The following is a 19,706-nucleotide window of genomic DNA, read 5'->3' as shown; positions in this document are numbered from 1 at the left end:
CATCTAGACTGATGAAAAACCTTTAGCATTCATATGCAGCCACAGGTCCACAGAAAGGTCAATGAGTTTAATAAACATTGTTGCTTCTGTATGTAGATAGGCATGATGTGGTACATATTACACCTTGGTGCTCATTTCACTCATGGGAATGAGAATTGCTGAGTTGAAGTATCTACACCAGAGCAGGATTATCCATAAAACACCTGCCTAGGGCCCGAGGCTCACTTGGTTGCCCGTCCACATACCATCACAGACATTTGATTAACTCCTGTTGTTGACTGGCAGCTGGGTCCGCATGCAGTTCTCTGAGAAATGCAGTGGTCTACCAGGTCAGAGGTGCAACATGGCCACAACAACATAATAATTAGAATTTACAGAGAGATTAACTTTGTGCCTTCCTCAGACAGAGACAGAGGCAATGCCTTCCCACCCAATCTTGCTCAGCCACAGTATTTCTAAGTGTGCCCCCACCCTGCAGAGTTGAAAAATCAGGGAGACAGGTATCTAATCCTTCTGCGATGGGATTAGGATATGTTTTAGGGGCAGGATTAGTAGTCGGGTTATAGGTTAGATTGTGGATTAGATTATGGTTATGATTAGTTAGGGGTTGGATTAGGTTAGGTTAGGGGTTGGATTAGTTGTAGTAAAAGGGGTTTGAGTGTGGGTTGAATTATGGGTAAATTTATAGGTTAGATTATGGATTAAATTATGGGTTTGATTAGGGATTTTGTTAAAGGGTCGGATTACGTTCAAGAGTAGGGGTATCATTGTACTCGAGAACAGTAGCAGAATACAAATACGGGGTTATTGCAGTAGTGGGACAGGTGTGGTCTGTGAATATCCCCAAAATATAACACGTGTTTAAAAACGCCATTAATTAAGATAATTAATAATTGTATTAACATAGAAAACAGTAAGCAAGTAATACAAGCATTATGATAGTCTTTATAGGGTTAAAGACATTCAGAATTATTTTATAATGTTTACTGTTTTTAATTAATCATTTATGTTAATACAGTTATTAATAATCTTATAATATGAGATGTTGCTATTTCTGCAAATCTAATACTTTGGGAGGAAAATTTCAACTCTGTCTAGACACAATTATTAAATCCTAATTTATTATATCTAATTCGGCTGCTTTGCCATAACAATAATTTTCTTATATTGAAAACACTTCCAGTTCAATTTGATGTGCACATAGAAATCACGAAAGTATTGCTTTTTCATATTCCAACATATGTAATTTTTAGTGAGTAGAATTATTATTGCCAATTAATGCAAATTCCCAGTTATCCCTTATCCTAGCAAGAAATCACAAAATGTAACAAGATATTTTATGTGTTGTATGCTTTCCAATTTCAATATTTCATTATTCTTGTTCCCTTGGGACTGCTGCTTAAGACAAGGAATGTTATTTCTTATTATGTTTTTCACAAATTGGACACCAGGTGTCTCCACCTAACCTAAGATAACATGGTTCTAATGCAAAGCTATTTGGCAGTTAGTGCTTTCTTATTGGCTCATGGTGACTATGATGCCATAGGGTTGCCCCTTTTAAGAGGAAACCTTAGAAGATTGTTGCTCTTGTCTGTATATTCCTCAGTGCAAAGGAAGTGGGGACCCAAAGACTGCTGTCTTAAAAGCAAATATGAGTGAGGTGAGTGGCTTCTCTCATCTTCTGCTAAAGCTTGGATACCAATATATAATACAGAATTGGCTGCTAAAAATGTTTTTTTTAAACAACCTGCAAACATTTTTCTGGGAAGTAACCTGTCCTTATTCTTCTGCTCTACAAAAATGCAAGCACTCAGTTTTTGGTATACTGTTATCTTCTGTTTAATATATCTTGGATTTTAGTGGTATATTCGAATGATTTGGTTGTCAATTATTATTATTTTTAATTTTCAAATAAGTAAAATGCTTGTGTATATAGCTTCTTATTTTAGATGTAGTAATTCAAAGAAAAAATGAATATATTTAGAATATTTCAATTTCAGATCAGTGTGTTGCACTGGGCATTCATAGGGTTAAATTGATTCTACCATAGCTCATGTATGAAAGCCATGAAACTGAGGTGATTACCAAGTATTGATATGTATCAATTCATTCTACTGATATTCTGAGGCTGAGTTCATTATGATAATTGTATAATTCCACAGGGGCTGCCATAGTTTTCTTATTTACTTACTGTGAAATGTTAATTGATCCTGTGGGGGGATATGTTTTCTATCCAGATTATAAATGCCCATTAGTACCTACCTAATAAAGATTTATTTTTTTAGAATCTGTTTTTTATCCTGAATAGATTGCAAATAAGAGACTTTGTATGCAGTCAATGTGCCTGGGAGAATGCTGTTTTTGTATTGTATTCAATCTTTAATATTGCTCAATTTAAAAAAAAAATGTTTTTTAATTAGTTCACACTTAAATGGTTAAACCAATATCCCTCAGTGTATAAGAGATCAGATATTAATGAAAGTGTATCACAAGTGTATCCCCAATACTGTTCAACCTGTTTCAGTCTTAAAAGAACCTGCCTGCATGGGGTTAATAATCTAATTCTACATTCAGTTGTTTCCTTAAAAAAATTCATGTGATTGATTGATTTAACTGATATCATGAACAATTACTTTCCTGGGCATGAATATTTGAAAATTTTATTTTGAGGCATTCCTGAGCTGGTGACTGATCAATTAGGTAGGATATCACTAAAACCTTGCACCCAATTTAAGCTTATGGTGAATAATAATGAATATCTATTCCCTTTTGCTGTTTCTTTCCATTTTAAACCCTTGTAGTGCATGGGGGAAGACTAGTCAAAACACTATAATCTGTAATCGGAACTATTCTTTAGGGAAGTAAGCGGTTTTTTTTTTATACTGTGATAAAATCAGTAAGTAAAAACCCTGTTGCCTGTTTGTGTGTTATTTTTTTTATTATTTTTTTTTTTGTGTGTGTGTTTTGTTTAACAATGTATCTTGGTTACACCAGCAGGTGGATTTCCATAGAACACTATTAATTTCTCAAGCATTTCCCATGCAAATCTTGTTTTTGAATTTAGAAATTGCTGTATTCAAATCGTTCTTGCCATTTCCATAAAACTCAACTACAATCCGTGGGTTTTCCAAACTGTTGAATGTGATTTGCATAATACTTTTCATACCGTAGCAATCCATCACAATGTATTGGCTCTGATCAAGGATGGCCAATTGTGATTGAGCTAAGTTTATTATGATGTTTACATAGAACCTGGGGACTGGATGGAAAACCGATGAAAGCTGTGTTCTTTCTGGATTTATTGAATGCTTTTATTTAGAAAAATAAAATAAAAAGGAAATTGATTTGTCAAAAACGTGTAGAAAAATAAAACCATTTTTGTGTTCTATCTTTCTAGAAACTCAGCTATTTTTTTTTTAAATGTCCGTGCTTTTATTGCTGACGTGCAGACATGTCAGCTTTTATCATCTCTGCATTCACACAATCGATTGTAAAGCGAGCTTAAATACCTGCCATCACATTGCTTCTTTATGGGTCAGTCTGTAAGTGCTAAATGTGGCATTGTGTATATATTTTATTTCTCTCTTAAATGATTGAAGAGTAATTTTCTAACCGCTACTTATAAGAAATGTTATGCTTCCTTTATTAGACTTGTTTGAATCCAGCCCGAAATCTTTTCCCCAAAATTGCTCCATTTGTATAACAGCAGATAATTATTGCGTTTTTGTTTCACCTCTAAGGAGGCACAACATCTGCCTTCAAGGTGTTGCTAGATAGACGATTGAATGCAACCCTGCCTTTTACTTGCTTTACAATATTTAAAATTGTATTTTTTTCTTGTAACCAATGTGTGTATATTTACTTAATGTACACTGGTATCTAATACGAATTTTTCACTCACACTATAACTTTGTGTATAATCCTATTTATGACATGTAAAAGTCAGGATGTACACACCGCCAATCACAATGCAGGGAATGGCCATATGGAAGTGTAAAGGTACAATGTGTCGTAACACATGATTGGTAAAATCTATCCTCAGAGATGCAATCGCAATTTAAAAAAAGTATCAGATGGCATCACATTTGTCCTTCACGTTTTATTAAAAATCAAACTGCACATCATAAGATCAGTGATGATGATAAACTGGCCAGAAAAAAAAATCCCTTATTTTAGACTTAAAGGAACTACATCTTAATGTAATGGTTCTGTGGCATACATCCTGTCCCTGCAGGCTTAGCAATGTAACATTCATAGAAAAGTGTTTACAATGTTGCCCAAGTCCACTCACTCTGACAGTCACTAGGTATATGTCAAACCGGATTCCCCCCTACATTCCCCCCAATGCCAAATGGCCCTGCCTGTTCTGGGTGCTCTCCCAGCGAAATCCTCATGATGCGATGACGTTGGACGCTCTTCCGATGTCTGCAATGACTTGGAATGCTCCACTCTTCCTCCCTTTATCCTAGTTCGGAGGAGTGTCTTGTGTGGCCGCCTTGCCAGAACTCTTTAACAAATAAAATGGGTTGGGTACATTTTGATGCACAATGTCAGGCAAACCAATCAGAGGCCACAGTGGCCTATATTAAGCCTGTGTGACCTTTCTTCCTGTCCTAGTTTTTTTGCTTGCCCGTGAGTGCATTCCTATTATCTTGGCATTTCTGGTAACTGATATGGCTTTGTTTCATTGTTTATTCTGTAGTCTGATATCCCTGACTCATGGATCTGTTATACTCATTTATCCATCTGTCTCAAAACCTGACCTTGGCCTGTATCTGACTATTCTCTATACATTCTTTATTCAGGAGGGGACTGACCACTCAGGCACATCGGTCATTGACCGAGGGCCAATTGCAATCAGCTTCCCAGATGCATAGACAGGGCCTTTGATCTCCCATCTGGCCCGCATCTATTGCTTTATTCCACCAATAGTTGCGGGCCCCTGCCTGTGTGAATTCTGCAACGATCGCAGTATCACCTCCCAATTCTTCCCTCCGCAGTGTAAAACCTGGCAGCATGTGGCCCCCCTCTCAGGTCTCTCCACTCTTCCTGCGCGGTGCAGTACAGGGACTTTGTGTGGGATGAGAGGAGGGGGAAAGGATGTGACATCACATCCTCTGCTCTCATTCCACACATGCAGAGCGACCTTAACTCAGCCACAAGAGGAGCAGTATCTGGGAGACAGAGAGCTGATTGAATGCAGCCAGGAGACACAAAAGGTGGGTTGTGGAGACAAATAGGTGAGATGGGACATGGATATGTGGGTGTAAATAGGGTGATGTGGGACAGAGAAATGTGGGTGTAAATAGGGTGGGGTTGTGGCTGTAATTAGGTTTAGGTGGGACAAAGAAATGTGGGTCTGTATGTAGAGATTGGGTGAGGTGGGACAGAGACACAAGTGGAGATGGAGCAAATGTACAATTGGGGTGAGTGTGATGTGGAGACCAATAAGGTGACAGAGAAAATAAAGGCTAGACAGATTACACATTAGGGAAGATATAGTCAAAAATGTAATGAAAACAACATCACATTCAAAGGAAAATTGCATGCAAACACACCACTGAAGTCATGCACATGGTGACACACTGCTTCTGTGTTTTCACAGACTGATAATCTACAGGCATATAGTTTTGCATTCACATACATACTGACACTACTCAGAGTACTACAGTCACACACTGACTGCTCAAATAAAAGAACATTAATACACCAACAAACCACTTAATTTACACACACCACTTCTTCAACACAAATACATTTTAAATCCCTTCATTTACACTACACACAAATACACTCCTGAGCGCATATATATATATATATAAATATTATCTGGGTTTCACACCTATCAGCATTACACAAATACATAACTTTGAATTATACAATTGCACTTTGAGACTACATAAATACAAGACTGCATTAATATTCTTGCAGTAGACAAAATTCATCCCTCTATTTACAGTTTTTCACTACACTCAAATAAATCATTGAATTCAAACCTATTGATATTCTACAAACACCCATGCAATCATACTGGCACAATATGCAGAAACATCCATTCACACTGATTACAAATGCTCAAATGCAAACATGCATTCATAAACATATGCATCAGAAGTAATACAAAACATTATAAATATATATTAGCCTTCAAAGGGCCCAGGACCGAATTTTGCCCAAATGGCAGTCAGTCCGTCCCTGTCTATATTATACGTTCAATCCGCCCACTCTAAGGCCTAGTAATACGTCTTTGTTGTGCAGAAGGTCAACTTGCCTCCCTGTTTGCAAGTTAAGGCATCTGTCCTTGACAATCCTTGCAGAACCTGTGATCAGCATATGTACGCCTTGCATAGAGATGCTGAACTCTCCCATCAAGAAGCATTGAATCAGTGCATTTCCTGGGAGATGCTGACTGGTGCAGTGTGGCGGAAGCATTGGAATGACCGAGATCAAGATTGAGAATACTTGATCTTAGCCAGGTAGGCAGAGTATCTACAGGAAGACCTGAGAAATGTAAGTCTTACACTCTTTTTTTGTAAAAAATTTTTTAACCATAACTCTTCTGACCTATTGCTATGGTGAGAGACTATGGGTGCAGTTCTGCTGGTTCTTGTCAAATCTTTTGTTTATGGTTTGACAATGTCGCCCTAGCAGTCTGAACCCACTCTCCGTGCCTCTTGGGAAGATATACTTTCTCATTATGTGGGTAAAATGTTAACGCTCTAGCTGTAACCCAAGTCTTTACTAACTCCTTGCGTCCACTGAACATAAGCTCCCCTTGGTTCTACTGATCTGTTTTCCAATGATGTTGCTGCTGATGGCGTGATTTCCCTAGTGTACACGGTAAGGGCTGCTTCCAATGTTTGATTGCAGCCTGACAGGGTTTATCTCATTCTCTGAAGCTAAATTACATATTGACAGGCTGTCTTGATATGATTCTCTTTCACTGCATGCTCACTTCACACGTGGCCATCAGCGCAGCGCTTCATGCTGAGCTCAGTGCAGATCACTAGACCTGTGCACAGCCGAAAAATTCATTTGGGCTGAAAAATATTTTCCAGTCGGATGGACTTCATCCATGCAATCTATGCTCAGATGAGATTAGCTCCCCTCCCATTCTTTTGTATTTTTGAGAAGAACCAGCAAAATGGCACCTGTTGGTGTATTGCAATTAAAAAAATTATATACTTGTCCATGCGATGGACAAGAACCGCTTGTCCATCGCATGTTTTCATTTGTTCCATGATTCATCCCTGTGGAATTTGAATCACCAGTCACCCAAAATTGAGAGGGAATGCACAGATCTACAGATCACTCATTCCGTTGTGTGGCCAGTCTGGGCAGACCCAATGCTTTACATTTGGTGGTATGCCCAGTGATGTATCCTATGATGTCACATGTTGAAGTTCAGCCACACTACTTACCATGACTAGTGCATTGAACAGATCTAATTGGTCAGTATCACTCTGACCTGTTGGATGCCTTGTGTCATGGGTCTTTAACCCCTTAAGGACCAAACTTTTGGAATAAAAGGGAATCATGACATGTCATGTGTCCTTAAGGGGTTAACTCATTGGTGGAATATCTGGTGACCTCACCATTGATATCACTGAGCCATGGCTGAATATTATGTTCAGGATTATTACTTCAAGCACATATCTAATTGCTCAACATGTGGCCTCTAAATAGGGCACTAGTTGACAGAGGGAAGGTAATCTATAAACTCAAGCTCTAGCACTAAAAACATGGCCTTGAATTAATATTTTTGGACATACTTTATTTTGTTTGTTTTTACTACTGAATAAGAAATATTTACATTTTTAAATGGACTGATCTTTGTCTTTTTTATAAAATAAAAGTTGAAAAATACATCCCAAAAATATTAAATCATTTTAGAAAGTCTATGCAACAGAACTAAATTGATGCCTATTCATTTCATACCATCAAGATGCAACTATGTATGATGGCATGGAATGCCACAGCTAAACTGGCACTTCAGGAGCACACGTTGTGTCCAATGTGTAGATTAAAGTACGATTTTAGTTATTATTGCATTAGAAATGAATAGGCTAACTCTGCTTTAACTATGTGAATAACACAAAGCACTGTTTATATAGTATTAGAAGAATTAATGATTTGATGTTTGACAAACAGGACTGTAACAGAATAATGGTTCTGTTACTGGCCTGTCGTGTCAGGCCTGTGTTCCTTGTTTGGCCAGGGACCTTGTTTCCCCTAATGCTTTATATATTAAAGGTAAAGCAGACTCTGCGGGATTGCATTGTGTCACAGTAAATGAGTCGAGGACAATGGTTGATGGTTTACCTCCTGCAGTGCAGGCACATGCTCTGTACACAATTAGGGAGACAGAGTTGGGTCTGTTATTTGGATTTATTGGCTTCCCCCCCTTCTGTCTGGGCTTACCAGTACCTGATATTTCCTGTTTACATACCTGTCTCTTGCTCTCTCCTATAGGGCAGTGCTTTACTCTCTCCTCCAGCTCACCTTATTTGATTGTGATTTCCTGTCCTATTGTGTTTTACACCCCACCTCCTATAGACTGTAAGCTTGTTTGAGCAGGGTCCTCTTCATCCTATCGTTCCTGTAAGTTTTCTTGTAATTTTCCTATTTATAGTTAAATCTCCCCTCTCATAATATTGTAAAGTGCTACGGAATCTGTTGGCGGTATATAAATGGTGATAATAACTAGATTGATATTTTTAACATTACCTGGTTTTAAATGAAGCTCTCTAATTGCTTGATATTTACAATGTTTGATTTTTAAATTTACTCTAGGCCTCTCATGTCCCTGATTGGTCACGGTTTATCTTATCTGGAGAACTGCTATATATTGTCTATGTACCGGAATAAAGGTGTTTTTGTGATTTACCAAGGAGTTGTGTTTTTTTTTTTTAAACCTACAGGTCTATTGCGGATTGATATCCACTGTAGAGTAGTTACTCATAGAGAACTGCTAGTGGACTAGATAATGGTTCTGGTTCGGATGTTCTATCAGAGTAATATATCCTGCGTTGCCACTAGATACATGACTAATCGTACGGAGTCTTAGCGCTTAGTATAGTGGTTCTATCTTTGAGGTGTGATTGATTTTTCACGACTAAGGGCTGTAACAAGGTGTCAATGTATTCAGAGACTCTAGAGGATATTGAGTCAATCCCTGATATAATAGGGCGACCTGGTGGGTTGAGTGTACTTTTATGTACTTTAGGCAAGTAATAAAAGACTGTAAATCTGTAAATATTTACCTTCTTTTTCTGTTAATATTTCTTTCTCTAATCCCTTTTGAATTAATTTTTTGAATAAATCTATTACTTTCTCTGTGGGGTTGGAGTTGTTTCTGATAAGACGTATCTTCCTTGAGGATTTGTTCGGATTCTTTCATATACTTAGTTTTGGGAAGGACTACAACTCCACCCCCTTTGTCTGCCGGTTTAATGACTAGATGTTTCAGACATAAATTCCTCATAAATGTATTCATGTCAATAAAAAATTCAAATTTATTCAGTTCCGATGTGGACGCAAATTTAAGGCCTTTTTTTAAGAACTTTTATTTCCTTGTTACTTAATGCATGGTCTGATTAAAAATTCCTTGTGCATATATCTCTTTCCCTTCTTCTCTCTGTTTACTTTTTCTTCTTCTTCTTCTATTTCTTGTTCTCTGGATCTTTGGCGTTTGCCCGGGGATTCCCATGATTTGGGCTTCTCCTGCCATTTTAATCTCTCTATCGTGGGTTCCTTCCGAAAAAAACGACTGGTGGTCATCTAAACTTCTAAGTTCCACTTCTGGGGTTATTGACCTTCTTCCTCTACTTCTGTTGAAGGTTCTGGTCTCTTTCCGATCTTCTTGGTCTTCTTATGGGGCTTCTTTCTATAATGACGTCTGCACTAGTCCTTCCCTGAATCTTTGTTGGGCTTCTCCTAGTAATAGTTGTAGGGTCTTTTCTTTTAGTTAAATCTGGTGAAGAGTATGTCCTTCTTACAAAGTTCCTAGTGTCGTTCATCTTGTTTAGAGGTTGTTGTTTCACCACATCGCTGTATTTCCTACTTTGATGGTTGTGTGTGGAAGTTGATGCTCTCGGTGGTGAATCCTCCTTTCTGGTGGAAGGTCTCCTTTGATGTCTATTGTCTCCAAAATTACGTGGTCCATTACGTAATACATTCTTTGTTGGTGGGTTTCTAGGGGGTGATTCTCTGTAATTGCCAGTTCTCGCAAACTTCCGTGTGTATTGGTGATCATTCAGGTTTTCCCGTATAGGTTCTCCTAGTGGTCTCCGCCATTCGTTTCTATTCCAATTTTGTTTTAATGAGCTTGTATGTGCCCTTTCAGGAAATCTAATATTGCCTGTTTTGTAGTCATGGGTGTCCCTTATATATATATATATATATATATATATATATTTTTTTTTTTTTTTTTTTTAATCGCAATAGTTTCCTTCTCCGCTTTTTCTAATTTAATCTTAATCTCTCTTATTATTTGATTAAATGTTTCTAGGTTGGTGGTGTCACGAAGTTTCTGTCTCCATGTGGTGATCTCTTCATCTATTTGCATTAAGTTCTCTTCCCTTCTGGATACTATGTAACCTATCATGCTGAATGAGAAGCCTTCAAGGAGCTTATTCCACCCTGTCATAAAGCAAGAGTCTTCTCTAACGAAGGTGGGGTCTTTTTCTAATCTAACCCCCGTGGGTGTATGCTGCTTGGAAAATTACAAGAACATCTAGAAGACGGACGGGGACATCCCATTAAAAAGTCCCACTGCACTATTCCTGGAAGCCATATGATAATATTTGGCTCCAGGCTTGTGAGTACATGCTCTCCACATTATCCATATCAATATATTTATAGACCATATTACACTATATGGTTTTATATTTCTTTTTAGACACATCAAGACGTGTGATCCACCATTGTATGTATTGTACTTTTGTAATTTTTAGAGTGGTTTAAGAGGTCCCCACTCAGGTGGTTTATAGCATTTATTGCTATCAGACTCTTTTACCTCTATTCACTGTAAATATTTTATTTTCTTGGTGCTACAGAGGTCTGTTCCCGACGCCATTATGGTCTGTCCTCCACTTTTTCAGGCGCGGTGCCCACAGATCCCTCGACGCACGCTACGTTGAGTTGGATCCCCTTGGGAACACACCTAAAAGGCTAGTCATAAATCTAGGCATGTCTCCCCATCTGTCTCCAGAAACATCATGACTGGTGTACCTCAGGGCGCCCCTGACAGCATGTCTAAGTCACGCAAAAGAGCCTTTCCGTGCCAGGCAGAATGGGCGCAGCAATGGAAATGTGTGAGCGCACAGAATGAGAGCGACTCCGACTAAGAAACCTGGTCTAGTGAGGAGGCTAGGTTGGAGTCCAATAGTGAGTCGGAAAGTGATGATGGGACTTGGGTCTTGACCTCTTTACCTCTGCTGTGGTGGGGATGACAGGAGGCGCCCCGGGGCTGATGCTCCAATGACCGCGGGGACTGCCCTCATAGACCCGCTGGGCGGATGTTGACCCCAAAATGACCTAATTTTTATCTAAGATGGGCTGGAACCCAAGTAACGGCCTCGACTCGGCACTGTCTTCCGTTTGGTGACTCTTAGGTGCCTTGGTGCTTAACCAAGCTGCTACGTCCTGCAATGGCCTGGCTTGGCAGTCGGGGCCTTCACCTCATCATTTACCTGGATGATATCCTATTAATGGATCAGGACCAATCCGTCCTCCTGCAGCATCTGTGATGGACAGTGGATCTGTTGACCCGGTTAGGTTTCCTCATTAACTTGGAGAAATCCTGCCTGATGCCATCCAGACGCATGGAATTCTTGAGTGAACCCTGAGGAAGACTCCTTGAGCCTGCCTACGTCCAAAATCCAAACGATCCCAAGGAGCTCCATGTCAGGGGTGGCGGTCCGGTGACCGGGACCCAGTATGCCTGATCTAGATATTAGGAGTCACTGTGTGGAAATGGATTATCAGGGCCTGGTGCAGGGTAACCACATGCCCCCTGGTGTTGAGCACCAGCGTTTGTGTGGCCACATACCAGGGTCCTGATGCAGCTTCTGCAGATCCCAGGTGCCAGATGACAAGAAGCAGACCTCACAGGATCTGAATAGGGAGGCTTAGCAGCAGATATGTATCCAGTACAGAAACAAGGCAAGACTAGGACAGGCACCTAACAAGAAGACAAGACTAGAAGAACCCAAAACCAGAGCAGGACAGAAAGCAGAACCCAGAACATGTACACAAGACATGAGGGCAACATGAACAGGGCAGGACAGGACTGTACATGAACTGGGAATACAAGACAAAATAAAACAAGACCAGAGATGCAAGGCAAAACAAGAGGAAACATAACTGAGTACTATATATGTAAAACATTGGAGATTTAGATATGCACAAATGGCCAAGATGTATGCAGCCCACCACTGCGTCAAAGTCCTCCAATAATGGTGGGTTCCGATCTACCTAGATATGCATGACTAAATAAACAATAATAAAACACACACAGCACTTACCTGCAAAGAAAGGGCAGAGGACATAAAACTGCCTGCAGGAACCAACTGAAACAAAAGGATTAATGGAAAAGGAACGGGTGTGGCTACATAAAACAAACATTTAAAGGAATCCAGGAGACTGGGAATTCCAGGAATGGAATACAGGAATGAACCCAGAAAACCCAGCATAAAGAAAACCAAACATGGAATAGAAAACCAGAAAAACTAGACACGAATTGTAAAAAGAGTACTGAAGAAAAAGATACCAGAAGCCAAGGCCAGACATCTCCGCAGAAACAGAGCAGGATGTAACACTCCGCAGGGCATTCATCCGGCCATGTCTCACCCTGCGACACTTATCGGCCTGTTGGCATTGTCGATACAGGCAGTGTTCCGGCTCCTCTTCATTATCGAGCTCTCCAACAGTTGAAGATTGCTCATCTTTGCAAGGGAACATCCTATGCAGACCTGATCTCCTTGGACGTGGAAACGAAGGACGGATTGCGTTGGTGGATTTACAATCTATGTGCATGGAACGGCAGGGCCATATTTGGATCTCAGCCGGAGTTCACCATAGAAGATATAATGGAACCAGCGCTTGTTTAGATAATTAAAGGACAATATCTAGATTATCAATTAGTGTAGCTGCTAAACATTCGAATAAGTCCTCTCAATCCACATACAAAGTAACAACAAATCAAGAATGTAGCGCTTATATAAAAAAAAATTATTCACCTTTTGGGGTTTTTGGAGCAAAAATTCCACTATCAAATCAACAGGTAGTAACCTATAAAGAATAATCATACATAGTGTAAATCGTATAACATACTTCAATTTATATTTGTTTAATTGGTGCACTCACAAACAGAGAGCTATAAACCCAGCTCTGGTGTGGATAGTTTCTGGGTCCGTACAGGCGACCCACCCCTATTTTGATGTAAACTGGAGGTCTGTAAAATAGTAAAAGTACACCCAATTGCGCAGTATTGCTTTAAATATTGCTGAACATATAATACACTTATCCCAAGTGAATACTCACAAGTCAGGAGTCAGAATATACTGACTCAATTTAGTAGCGTTGTGCAGATTAAGGACTGCACTCCCTGATGAATATAACGATGCTGGGAACCAGGATCAGTAAAAACAAATCGATTTAATAATACAATACAATATATAAAATAAAATAGCTTCAATGAGCTTTAAAAAGCCGGGACGCGTTTCGCCACAGCAAACGTGGCTTCTTCAAACCGGGTATAATCGATAAGTGTCCTAAAGTTCCCTATACAAGTTTAAAATAGCTAAAAACGGCGGGCAAACAATTCGTGCACAATAACCGTCACACATCGGTACCACCCACAGGTACGACGTGTGCGGTCCATGTCTCTTTTTCGTATCAGGTATCACAAAGGAGCCGAAATAGTAAAGTCCATTTTCATCTTCACGGCTATATTCGTTCCTCCGTGTGTTAAGTTGCATATGCATATTTAAAGTCCTGTTCAGCAGCCTATTCGCTTTGGGTTTGTCATTTCTTGAGGTTTTCCGTTCAATGTCCACATATGCTCAATTAGCGGAAGGCAATATCCGCATATAAGGGAGAGAAAATAGAACAAAAAAGCGATATCAGTTGTCTTATCATTTTGGAGTTCACCATAGACTTGGACGCGAGCCTTCATGGCTGGGGCGACCACTGCGAGGGAGTGTCTACAGGTTGGAGAGAAAAATCCAGAATGCACATCAATGCTTTGGAGCTTCTAGCGGGATCCTTTTGATTCAGAGTTTCGCGAATGGGACTGCCAATGCCTGCTTTCGCCTACGTATGGGCAACGTATGGGCAGTTCAATATGTAACCACATGGGCGGCACTTATCGGCATTACTGGCGCGCTTGGCAATGGATTTCTGGGAGTTTTCTATAACGTACCTGCCGTGCCTGCACAACATTCAAGCAGATTGGAACCCATGTTATCTCTTGGGCAGCAGCAATTGGAGATTGGATGTAGAGGTGTTTGCTACTATTTCGTCCCTTTATCATAGACCTATTTACCTCATGTCTCAACACCCAGCTGCCTGTTTCTTCAGCTGGAGTCCAGACCCGGCCGCAAAGGCAGTGGACGCTTTCCTACAGGATTGGCACGGACCTCTTCTATACACTTTCCCTCCATTTGCCCTGCTTCCCAGGCTGCTGCTTCAGGTTCACTGCCAAGTGGCGGAGTTGGTCCTCGTAACCCCATTCTGGGGGACTCGTTCATGGTTCCTTCAACTTCTTGAGATGGCAGCAGATATTCCCAGGTTGTTGCCAGCCCGTCCGGACATGCTTCAGGATCCAGTGGACCAGTTACATACTCTCCTCCTGGACAGCTCCCTCCTGTTGATGGCTTGGCAGATTTCAGTGGACACTGGCGGGTCCCAGGAGTGTCGGATGCTACTCAACACCTCTTGGCAGATGCACGGGCACCCGAGACTTGGAGATCTTGGGCTAGCTGATGCCTGGCTAGGGATGTGGATCCTGTTTGAGCCCCGTGATGGTTATTCTCCAATTATTCACTTCTCTGTTTGAAGCGGACCGAGCGTACCAGACGATCAATGTGTATAGGTCAGCCATTTCTTCGGCCCATCAAGGTTTCAAAGGTTGTCCAGCAGGGCAACCTCCATTGGTATGCTGACTTCTATGTGGTTCCCGCCTCTCTTGACCTCTTTAATCCTCCACCCGGGATGTCTACATTTTATCACTGTTTGACCTTTGGCCGTCTAATGAGGGCCTTTCCCTATGCCAATTGTCGGTAAAATTGGTCACTCTTCTGCCTGGTATCCTGTAAGAGGGTTTCAGATGTACGCACCTTGGATTTTGATGGACGTTCCTTCACTCCCGACGGAGTGACTTTTAATATATCCAGTTGCACAAAGACTTTGATTAGATCGGTATCGTATCCGGCTTTCCCTTCGGCTCCAGCGTTGTGACCGGTGGCCTGTTTGTGCGAATATGAGTTGCATCGGTCTACTCCTCATCTTTTTCTTTCCATTCGGCCTCCATTTTCCCCGGTGACTAGTACTACCCTGGCTCGTTGGTTAAAGTGGGTATTGCAACAGGCTGGAGTTAACACTTCAGTGTTTGGAGCCCACTCTGTTTGGGGTGCTTTGACATCGTTGATTTCCTCAGTGGCACGGTGGAGGACCTGATGAGGATGGTGGACTGGTCTTGGGAATCTACTTTTTGGGATTTTATTTTCGGACGGTGACGTGTGAGTGTGTGTGTTTTAAAAAAAATTAAAAAAATTCTATGGTTGTCAGTCAGCTTTAAACTTGCATGTCCATGTCATATTATTTATTATATCATAATAATAATAATAATAATGTCTTTAAAGTCATGACTTTGTCATGTAATGGCAAAATCATGTAATTTTATTACAAGACAAGGAGAGTATTGAGTTACGTCTGAGTTGGCTTATATCTTCCCTTCCTGTTACTCTGGTGGTTGGATAAGGTTTGTATTACAGTCAGTAGGGTGTTATCACTCTATGCTTTCTGGTCAATGTATTGTGGATGGGAGGTTGTTCAAGGATTGGTTCCGGCTTGTTGGATTGTTGCCTGGTTTGACTTCGACTGGATTTTACTGCAGTGTTTGTGCAGTTGGACTGCTTCATCGGTTCCTGTTTTATCGTATTCGCATCTCTAAGAAAGAGGAAGTGTTAAGGGTTAACCTTTTCTGCAAGATATGCTACCATAAAATTAAAAAGTTACACATTTAATAATAACAATCCATGCTTTACAATTTGTCTTTATGCAAAGGAGGGGGAAAATGTATTTATCCTTGGTATCCCGTTTGATATTTACTGGTAAGCTGACTTTAGCAGGTATATCCACCTTCCACAGACTATAGGCACTGACCTAGAAGGGGGATTTGTTTTGGGGAAGAGGCTACAAGGGAGCCATTCAGACTACTCATGCCCCCCCCCCCCCCCCCCCCCCACCCCCTTCCTCAGTTTGGAGTTACTAAGCCAACTTAAGTTAGTATATCCAGCTGGGTTATTGAGATCTATCTAATGCCTTGAATGACTGGCTCAAATTTATACAAAAAATAAAATGAAGCAAAACCTTAATATTTCTAGTTATATTAAAATTGATTCTTTAAGGAAAAAAAAAATAGAAAACCACTGCAAGCTCTCAAAATCTACAGGAAGTTTAATCTGCACAAAACAAAAGGTAACAAACCCGGAGAAAGGTCACACCAAACACAATGCGTTTTGGACCTGCAGGTCCATAGACCTAAAAAAAGTTTCTATATTTAGCAGAAGTTACATAGTTACATAGTTACATAGTTAGATAGCTGAAAAGAGACTTGCGTCCATCAAGTTCAGCCTTCCTCACACCTGTTTTTTGCTGTTGATCCAAAAAAAAAAAAAAAACCCCAGTTTGAAGCACAATTTTGCGACAAGCTAGGACAAAAAATTCCTTCTTGACCCCAGAATGGCAGTCAGATTTATCCTTGAATCAAGCAGTTATTACCCTACATTGAAAGATTATATCCTTGAATATTCTGTCTTTGCAAGTATGCATCTAGTAGCTGTTTGAACATCTGTATGGACTCTGATAAAACCACTTCTTCAGGCAGAGAATTCCACATCCTGATTGTTCTTACAGTAAAAAAACCTTTCCTTTGCCTTAGACGAAATCTTCTTTCTTCCAGTCTAAACGCATGGCCTCGTGTCCTATGTAAAGTCCGGTTTGTGAATAGATTTCCACACAATGGTTTGTATTGGCCCCGAATATATTTGTATAATGTTATCATATCCCCTCTCAGGCGACGTTTTTCTAAACTAAATAGGTTTAAATTTGTTAACCTTTCTTCATAGCTGATATGTTCCATTCCTTTTATTAATTTTGTAGCCCGCCTCTGCACTTTTTCTATTGCCATGATATCCTTCTTTAGAACAGGTGCCCAAAATTGCACAGCATATTCAATATGTGGTCTTACCAGTGATTTATAGAGAGGCAAAATGATATTCTCGTCCCGAGAATGAATGCCCTTTTTCATGCATGACAATACCTTACTGGCCTTGGCCACTGCTGATTGACATTGCACATTGTTGCATAGTTTGTTGTCTATAACAATTCCCAAGTCCTTTTCGTGTGTTGTTATCCCTAATTCGCTTCCATTAAGGGTATACGTTGCTTGTGTATTCTTTACGCCGAAGTGCATAACTTTGCATTTTTCAACATTAAATTTCATCTGCCATTTGAGTGCCCAGTCCTCCAGTCTATCTAAATCCTTCTGCAGCAAAGTAATATCTTGCTCACATTGTATTATTTTACAAAGTTTTGTGTCATCTGCAAACACTGAAACATGACTTTCAATGCTGTCTTCAAGATCATTTATAAAAATGTTAAATAGAAGGGGTCCCAGAACAGACCCCTGAGGGACACCACTTGCCACCTCTGTCCAGCTTGAACATTTACCATTAACGACAACTCTTTGTATTCTGTTTTTAAGCCAATGTTCTACCCAAGAACAAGCATTTTCATCGAGACCGATTTCCTTGAGTTTGAACACTAATCTTTTGTGTGGAACTGTATCAAATGCCTTGGCAAAATCCAAATAGATCACATCCACTGCAAAACCCTGATCTATACTTCTACTTACTTCTTCGTAGAACGCAATCAAGTTAGTTTGACATGACCTGTGCTTCATAAAACCGTACTGATTTTTGCTGATAACCATATTCTTCTCAAGGAATTCTTGAATATTATCCCTTAATAACCTTTCAAATATTTTACCAGCCACAGAAGTTGAGCTCACAGGTCTATAATTTCCAGGCAAGGATTTTGAACCCTTTTTGAATATAGGAACCACATCTGCCTTCTAGATGTAATGCTTAAATTTGCTTTGTAATAAACAAATACAATGGGCATAGATATAAAATATAAATATTCAAGCAGGTATTATTTACTTATCAACCACTAAAGTATTACTGTGTTTACTGAATTGTAAGATAAAACTCAAAAAATATTCTGCAGTATTACGTTCTATTCAGGTGCAAACATCCCTTCTCCTTCCCCACCCCATTCTTTGCACCTTTCAAATTTTCAATTGTAACTTTACTCCTTAATGTCCATAATGTCCATGTTAAAAGCCAGTACTGTGATTGATTGATATGAAGGAGGACTGAAGAGTTTAGAATGTTGTGCACACCATTCTAATCTCTCTTCAGTCCTTTCATATTGATCAAAGTGCTGTCTTTATTCCTGGAAATAAATGGGGATTTCACCAATCTGTCAATCTTAAATAATAAAGGGTTCAGTAACTCCAAGTGGTCATGGTGCCTGGAGTCTGTATGTGTTGTGGTTTTACTATGAAACACTACAGCTAGATATAGCTCTTTGATGCTGAAAATGTAACTATACATGCAGCAGTGTCAGTAGAGCATTAGCCAGAATGTGAGTTCTGGGCTGCCTAATGTCAATTCTTTGCATATTGAACATCTACCGTAGGCACAGACAACATGCTGGCAACAGACAACCTATGGCAGTATGGCCTCTCCCCCTCAGTGCTGCATACGTCATCCTGACATCCCTCTACACCAGTGAGAATTTCACCGACCGCTCACAACTTGAGTTTCATGGTTGACCGCTGCTGCTTGATGACAAGAAAATTCCACCCGAATTTCCTATTGCTACATTTGTATCTAACATCTGCTTGCTTGCCAAATCAGCTTCAATACTTGCTTCTATGGACAGGGCCTGACCTCCATGCTGCAGCTTCTGTGCTTTTTGATCTTTTAGCTGGAATAACCACTTACTCACCCAGCACCAGTGGGCTTGGGGTCGCTGGCTTATTGGTGTGTTGGTGCCTCCTCTGTTCCTGGGAGTTGGGATGCTTCATGAGGGCAATGCAGGCATCTTGACTGCAGCCCAGAGTGAAGTGGACAGATGTAGCCTTACTTTGCTAACTGACTGCAGGACACCAGTTAACAGACAATAAATATTGTTGGCCTTGTTTTCTGTCCCCTTCTCCCAGTCTGGTGGGGATCATCCTGGTCTCCCCTGGATCTTTTTCATTGGCTGATATCTCCAGCATGCTTAAACTTCAAGCTGCCTGCAAAACCCTTGCCAATCTCACACATACAGGCCAGAATAGCTGCTTCTTTTGGCACCGTGGATGCCATATGCAACACATGTTGGGCTAAATGAAGCCACCAAACTGGGAC

General features: G+C 40.3%; 1 protein-coding gene across 1 annotated transcript in view; it reads left to right on the top strand.

Annotated features, from left to right (window-relative positions):
* The first annotated feature begins 1,590 nt into the window (after positions 1–1,590).
* PCP4 (Purkinje cell protein 4) overlaps positions 1,591–19,706 on the top strand; it is a 60,116-nt gene continuing 42,000 nt past the window's right edge. The window contains exon 1 of the mRNA XM_063447153.1: positions 1,591–1,660. Coding sequence (XP_063303223.1) covers positions 1,652–1,660 — 9 coding nt within the window. The 5' untranslated portion in view covers positions 1,591–1,651. The remainder of the gene's footprint in view (positions 1,661–19,706) is intronic.

This window comes from Pelobates fuscus, chromosome 1 (assembly GCF_036172605.1).
Source record: "Pelobates fuscus isolate aPelFus1 chromosome 1, aPelFus1.pri, whole genome shotgun sequence".
NCBI lineage: Eukaryota > Metazoa > Chordata > Amphibia > Anura > Pelobatidae > Pelobates > Pelobates fuscus.
This window is presented reverse-complemented; position numbering and strand designations above follow the sequence as displayed.